Raw genomic sequence first — 7,981 nt, 5'->3', positions numbered from 1 at the left:
CTGGTCGCTCCTTCCAGGTTGCCTGGGCTGGTTCGGTATCGACACCTCGGCCCCTCGCCACAGGAGTTCCCCAGGGCTCAGTCCTTGGCCCGCTTCTTTTTTCTCTCTACACTCGCTCCCTTGGCCCTGTGATCACTGCACATGGGCTATCCTACCACTGCTATGCGGACGATACCCAACTCTTCGTCTCGTTCCCGCCGTCTGATACGCAGGTTTCAGCCCGTATCTCCGCTTGCCTGAGGGACATCCAGAGCTGGATGGACAACCACCATCTAAAGCTCAACTCAGGTAAAACTGAAATGATATTCATCCCTGCTAATGCCTCTCCCCATCTGGATCTCTCCATTTCCCTCGGGGATACCACACTCACGCCGTCACCCAGTGCAAGGAACCTCGGCGTGGTGATGGACAGCAGACTGTCCCTTTCCGAGAACATTGCGGCGGTGACCCGGTCTTGCAGGTTCTTCCTATACAACATACGGAGAATCCGCCCCTTTCTCACCCCCTACTCGACCCAGCTCCTGGTCCAAGCGATGGTTCTGTCCCGCCTGGACTACTGCAATTCCCTCTTGGCTGGCCTCCCAGCGTCTGCCATCAGACCCCTCCAACTCATCCAGAATGCAGCAGCTCGTCTGGTCTTCAACCTTCCCAAATACTCACACGTCACCCCCCTGCTTACTTCCCTCCACTGGCTGCCTGTCATGGCTCGCATCAAATTCAAAACATTGGTGCTAGCCTTCCAAGCAGTTAAAGGGTCTTCCCCAGCTTATCTGCAAAAAATCATCAGACCCTACACCCCTGCCAGACCTCTTCGTTCAGCCTCCACAGGCCGCTTGGCACCTCCCCCTCTCAGAACCTCCACCTCACGCTCACGACTACTGTCTGTTCTGGCTCCACGGTGGTGGAACGAACTCCCCGTTGAGGTCAGAACTATAGAATCCCTCCCCACCTTCAAGCGCAAGCTGAAGACACACCTCTTCAAACAGCACCTCTCCCCATCCCTCCCTACCTCCCTGTGAACCTTAATTGTTGTCTCTGTGACTTGTGTATCAGTATTTTAGTTGGCTAGGTAAGCAGTGTTTGGATAGTTAACTTTGGTGACTTTTGCTCTGTTTGTTTGTTTGTTCAAAAAAAAAAAAAAAAAAAAAAAAAAAAAATTGGCCCTTGCCCTTATCTTTGTTGTACAAGTAGCAGTTGAAATTGTACTTACCTCTAGGGTCTTTCAGCGAACTTATCCCTGGTTATGGGTATGCACTTTGTTGTACGTCGCTCTGGATAAGAGCGTCTGCCAAATGCCAATAATGTAATGTAATGTAATGTTAAGTAAGTAGACAATTATTGTTAAATGCTGTTATGCAAGGGCAAGAAGTTGTTCCCTGTGACACTGCCACGACAACAAACCCAAACAGGTGACGGATGTTCCAGAAACAGAGGTATATAACGCGGGCAGTACTTCTAAGCTCGAATGGTATTAGCAGGATAAAACAGTTGTCACCACTGCCTTCCCCCACGTTATGTAAAGGTCACACCTTTCCCCCTTCAAACTGACACAGCTGCACCCCACAGAGCACATGTAACACACGTCATGGTCTTTCAATATGGAATCTCACTTTGCTGCTATTGCATATTTTGTGCTATTGTACTCCCTGAACTGCACATGTTCTTCTGCACATGTAGTTAACGCTGTGAGATCCAGTGAACAACATTTCTTCACAGGCCCCCCAGAGACGTAAGGAAATTAACTCCAATAGTTTTCTTGGGATGCCAAATGTGTGTAGTACATGTGCATGATCAAATAAATAAAAACGCTGTGAGTCTTAATTTGTGGTAATTTTGACCAGGTTGTGCAATATTGGGACTCACTATAACAGTTTGCAATCATTATAACAGTATACATGAGTTCCAGTGACTGTCTTATGTTTGTATCACTGTTGTGTTCAGTTGGTGGGTGACCAATCACTAGAAAGTTTTCAGAAAATAATAGTTGTCAAAATTATTGGTACCCCAAACAATTATTGTGAATAAGATAAAAAATAAATTAAAAGTTTGGCAATACAATTGGCAATACAATTTTCCTTCATTCAGTAAATCCCAGTCTAAAGGAATCTAAGATCATTCCATCACTTCCTGTTTTACTGGAGTATAAAAATCAGCATGCAAAAACCCGTTGTCATCCATCAGCATGGAAAAAGCCAAAGAAATGTCCATTCAGAAGTGACAGATGGCAATTGACCAGCATAAGTCTGGTAATCAGCACAGAACAATACATAAACTGTTAAACATACCACTTAGCACTGTAAGTGTGATAACATAAACACGTAAAACATATGGAATGGTTGCAATGGTTTACCGTTTGGCAATACACAGCATCTACGTCGGTAGCAAAAGAGGAATTCACACAAGGATTAGCACCTAATACCTACTGTAAAGTATGCATGTTTTGGGGATGGTTTGCTGCTAGTGATCCAGGGACACCATTTAAGATGAATGGCATCATGAATTCATTATTATTTATGCATATTTGTCAATAATTCTGGATTCTTCTTCATTGGTTCTTCATGGTAAGAGTATTATTATTTTGAGTATTTAGAAACTGAAATTGTCTGTATAGTAAAAAATTGTAACTTGGACATTGTTCTGCAGTTCATGACAGGCCAGAATTGTCTTGCCTTTAATACTTTGCATTAGCTATGGAACAGGTTTAGTGTAATTTAAAGCAATTTAATATGACTTCAATGACATGGCAATCTTTGAAAAACACCTTAAACCTAAGCAGGCGGCCCAGAAACCAGCCAGTCTCCCCACAGAGGACCAACTGCCATTAGTAAAACATGCCATTAGACTGCAGTCGGGCAAATTTCACGCTGAGCTTGTAATCCTTAGAAACAGGTTTGCCAAATAAGGGTCAAAATGGAAACCTACAGGATGAAAACGGCCAAGAACAGGTTTGGGCAGCCCTGCTGTGTGTTTATGGTAAACATTGGCACAACTGTGATCCTCATGTTGACAAATGCCAGTAACAGCCTCCAAAGGCAATCGATAAGCAAGCAATAGCCTAGAATCAAGACTAGACACTGAAAGCTTTCTTATACTCACACCAAGAAAGTGATTGAATACACCTGACTATTCAGAAGCAGCTGAATAGTTTTTGTCCCCTAAAATGGGGGCACTAAAGCTGACAGCCTGCAATTTAACCTTAAATTCATGATTTTCTTTCAAATACAATGTACTGGAGTAGAGCCAAAATAACAGAAATTGTACCACTGTTCAAATACTGCACTGTAAGTGCTGGGTGCCATCTTTGTCATTTATAGTAGCTTTCCAATTTACCATTTCAAACTAAGGTGGGTGTTTAGTAAACTGTAGTTCCTGTGAATGTAGACCCCATCTAGAGGCAGGTCTGGCTCTCAACCCAACCTTAAGCAGTTCCTTCAATGGCAATGTTAATGCTACAATAACCAGACTAACCCTTTTAAGCCTTTTTCGTGGTCATCCTGGGAGTAGCCTCTGCAGCTTCTTAATCGTACCCAAGCAATGGGTAAGATTAAGGATCATCTCAGTGCTGGAACTGTCGATTGATTTGGACCATCAATCACTGTGAGGTTGCGTTTTGTATTTTTTGATGTTTTATTTTTTTGATTTGTTGCGATGGAGTGAAAACCTATAATTATCCATATCCATAATTATCCATATCCAAAAGCCTAACGATGCAATTCCACACGACTTTCCCCGAGGACGTCCCATACGGCGTCCTTTCGTTTGACTAATCCGAGGAGTACACTGCATTCTCCAAAGGGGCATGAGCAGCACAAGCAAAAATGTCAGTTTAACATCGATTGTGCGCTGCTTCAATACAGTACCCTTTAACCAGGCATCTGTCATATCGACTGTATTCACAAATCGATTGCTTCGGCAGGAAATAAAATGCTAACATTTTGTTTGTAACAGAAAAATCCACGTGCATGATTTTCTGCATTGCACTGCTGCCACACAATTGGCCGATTAGATAATCGCATGAATAAGTAATAATAATAATAATAATGGATTTAATTTATAATGCACTTTCCATTCGAGAATCTCAAAGTGCTACAGGAGTCAAAAACATCAGAGAATACAAATAAAAAATAAAAATAACCAAAAACAGCAAAATAAAACAGCAGTATCCAGACATCATCATCACTAAAACTAAAAATGTGGGTAGGCTCTTCCAAATAGGTGGGTCTTAAGACCGCTCTTGAAAGAGTCGACTGACTGTGGTGCTCTTAGGTGGGCAGGGAGGGCAGAACAGAAGGCCCGGCCTCCCATAGTGACCAGCTTAGTCCTGGTGGGTTTGAGGAGGTAAGTGTTTGATGAGCGGAGACTGCGGGTGGGGGGCTGAGTCTTGACCAGCCCCTTGAGGTAGGGGGGTGCGTTGCCATGGACGCATTGGTAGGTCAGCAGGGAGATTTTAAATTTTGTACGGGAGGAGATGGGGAGCCAGTGTAGTGAGTGGAGGATGGGAGTGATGTGATCATGTTTGCGCACTCTCATCAGGATCCTAGCAGCACTGTTCTGGATGTATTGAAGCTTTTGAAGGCTCTTGCTTGGAATCCCGATGAGAAGTGCGTTGCAGTAGGCGAGCCTGGAGGAGACGAAGGCGTGGACTAATTTTCAGCATCCTGCAGAGACAGGGTGGGGCGGAGTTTGGCTATGTTTTTGAGGTGGAAGAAGGATGTTTTGCAGAGGTGTTTGATGTGGGCCTCGTAGTTGAGGTGGGGGTCCATTCTGACACCCAGGTTGGTGATGACCGATGACAGTGGGATAGCCTGGCCAGAAAAGGTGATGCATGTAATGGGGGGATGAGTTGACCTGGTGTGGGGTGCCGATGAGGATGGTAGGCTTACAGGTGTTCCTAATAAAGTGCTCTGAGTGTATATGAACTAGTTGAAGACAAAATGAACGTAATAATACTTACCCCGCCCTTACCCAGCATCATTGCCCAAACTCTCAGCCAGTGGAGGATTGAAATGAAGACACTGACACGTGCTCCAGCCTCAGTGCTTTACTGAAACAGACTGTGATTATAACAGACAAGTGCTGACTGTCCACCTGAAATCAACAGTGCCAAGGCAAGCAGCCCAAAGAGGCCGCAAAACACGCCCGCGGCACTCCGGGACTGAGGGCCCAGTGACTTCATCCCTGAAATCACAGCGCACAGCTTTAAATAATCAACAAACACAATTCTACTCGGAGACGATTGATCACAGAGTTTGTCTACAACACAGAACTTTGGGGGGGGGGAAAAAAAGCAATTTTAAAAAAAAAAAGAAGAAAAAAAAGAAAGAAGACCAACTTAAATATGCATAATAACGTAAAACACAATATTTACCACAGGATCTTCCTATTGGTGGTAAATACAACTGAGCGGAATAGATGACACGGGCCCTTGCCTATCATAAGGTCACTGCACCGAGGGATTTCACACGATGTGGAAATAACCAGGGAAGCGGCTAGCCTGTCGAGCTTAGCTTCGTCCTCCGTGCATTTTCAGTTTCCGACCAGGGCAAAACATCCTCACAGGGAGGGGCTCAGGAACGCAGATACATTTTCAAACATATACCCCAAAAAAAAAAAAAAAAAAAAAAAAAAACCTGTTCAGACAACAAATAAATACACGGAGTCTTTGACGAGATTTTAACGGCAGCAGTCGTACCGTCAAAATGTTTTGTTCTCAAATTCCTACATTTAAATTAGAGCGATTCAAATCAAAGCTTTGATTTAGACACCCAGACCTAAAGGAAGATGACCGGAGCTCTCAGAGATGAAGTCCAGGCTTTACTTTAATTTACCCCACCTTCCTAAACCTTAGGCAGAACTACGTTCCTTTCCAGGTCTGGAGTTCCAGCTAATCGATCCAGTGTGTAATTGATGAAGCATATTACATCGTTATGGATGTTTCATTCATGACACATTAGCATACTGTGCAATACCCAACATTCCCATGAAGTCATTTAATGATCACTAAACAGTCTATTGAAAAAAGAAAAGAAAAAAAAAAGTCATAAGAGTATCATTCATGAACTCAAACAAACGTCAGATGTACCAGCCTAATCATAATAAAATGGCAGTTCTGTCTCACATAGTAGCACCCGAACAATAAATACCCAACCAAAAGTGACTTGATGGCAAGAAGCAAAAGGACAAACGCCGCGTTTACCGCCCAATCAGGAAGCCTGATAATGTCCAATCAGAAGTCCTCTGTGTGGGGTGAACTGCCCTCGCACACTGTCTTGTTCTCAAGGTTTCCATCAGTGACGAGGACATCGACAGCAACGAACAAAGAAAAAAAGAAATGTGAAAATGGACTTGACCATGGATTCCCGCGCTGTCATTAAATGCATTAAGTGTACGCTGAGGGTGCTAGCCTGCTACGCTACCGGGACCAGCTTGCGGCCCTGCGCTGCCCTTGGCTCAGTTCATAAGTTAAGGTTACGGGGGGTAGCGGTCCCACGACGCGGTGCTGGTGGGTCCCTGGTGGAGCAGGTGGACCGCATCACTCCATGATGGCTCTGTAGATGACCGGCTCGATGAAGTCCTCCCGGTAGCGAGAGTTGATGACCCGCTGCCTTTTGGAGTGCCGCTTCACCTGCTGCTCCGTGAAGATCCCGTCGAAGCGCATGTCCGACGCCACAGACTGGGAACAGAGTCAAGAGGCCAGTGTGTCAGCACGGACTGTACAATACAATACATTACAATACAATACATTACATCACATTACATTTCAGGCAGATGCTCTTATCCAGAGCGACGCACAGTTGACTAGACTAAAGCAGGAGACAATCCTCCCCTGGAGCAATGCAGGGTTAAGGGCCTTGCTCAAGGGCCCAACGGCTGTGCGGATCTTATTGTTGCTACACCGGGGATCAAACCATCGACCTTACGTGTCCCAGTCATTTACATTAACCACTACACTACAGGCTGCCCTCACTCCTGTATGTCAATAACCAAACAAATAATGTTGAACCCTTTTCCTACACAAGTTTAAGATGGTCTTTACACTTACTTTATTATTATTTATTATTTATTATTAATCTCAAACTGCCCTTGATGCTGGGAAAGATGTGAAGTAAGATGCGGGAACATTCAATATAAATATCGAATATTTGGACCGGAAATATTTCACACACCACACAGTATGTCGGACGGCACAGGTCTTGATTACACGCTGAATCAGACGGACCGGTGAAAGGTCTGAGGAGACGTGCGCTCACCAGTCTGGACTTGACCCGCTTTGGAAGCTCCTCGTCCAGGGTGTACACATCGTCCCGCTTGGCCGACAGCTGCGAGGCGTCCTCAAACTCCACCTACGACCAGGAGCATCAGCACACCGACGGAGCATCGAGCACACAGACACCGCACACAAAACAAGGGTCACCTTCCAAGTGCGCTCCGACACACACAACCTGTGACTTTTGCTCTGTTTGTTTGTTTATTTGTTTGTTTAAAAGGCCCTGGTCCTTATCTTTGTTGCACTGGTAGCAGTTGAAATTGTACTTCCCTCTAGGGTCTTTCAGCGCACTTATCCCTGGTTATGGGTATGCACTTTGTTGTACGTCGCTCTGGATAAGAGCGTTGGCCAAATGCCATTAATGTAATGTAACAACCCGCTCGGGAACTACCGCCCAATGTCCCTGCTGAAACCGGACCGGAGGACCTTTTCAAACTCTACCTTAGTCCTTCCTCATGATTTCCCCTGCCCCTCCTTTCTGATATCCCTATCCTTGTCTAACCCCCCCCCCCCCAAAAAAAATGCACTTATGATGACAACTATGTTTAGAACAGCATTTCCTGTGTATTTTGCTAGTTTCTGGATGTGATGCTCTGACTTATGGTAGAACCTATGCACTTGTAAGTCACTTTGGATTAAAAGCGTCTGCCAAATGACTAAAATGTAAAATGTAAATGTAAATGGAGCGCTTCCCTCCTACCTGGTACATGGGGA

General features: G+C 44.8%; 1 protein-coding gene across 1 annotated transcript in view; it reads right to left on the bottom strand.

Moving 5' to 3' along the window:
• Positions 1–5,026: 5,026 nt before the first annotated feature.
• Positions 5,027–7,981, bottom strand: part of kdm4ab (lysine (K)-specific demethylase 4A, genome duplicate b) — an 18,527-nt gene continuing 15,572 nt past the window's right edge. Inside the window, exons 19-21 of the mRNA XM_061241294.1 lie at positions 7,968–7,981; positions 7,251–7,343; positions 5,027–6,673 (exon numbers count right to left, since the gene is read on the bottom strand). The exon at positions 7,968–7,981 is cut by the window's right edge and continues 106 nt beyond it. Of these exons, the coding sequence (XP_061097278.1) occupies positions 6,533–6,673; positions 7,251–7,343; positions 7,968–7,981 (248 nt within the window). The 3' untranslated portion in view covers positions 5,027–6,532. The remainder of the gene's footprint in view (positions 6,674–7,250; positions 7,344–7,967) is intronic.

This window comes from Conger conger, chromosome 5 (assembly GCF_963514075.1).
Source record: "Conger conger chromosome 5, fConCon1.1, whole genome shotgun sequence".
Classification (NCBI taxonomy): domain Eukaryota; kingdom Metazoa; phylum Chordata; class Actinopteri; order Anguilliformes; family Congridae; genus Conger; species Conger conger.
This window is presented reverse-complemented; position numbering and strand designations above follow the sequence as displayed.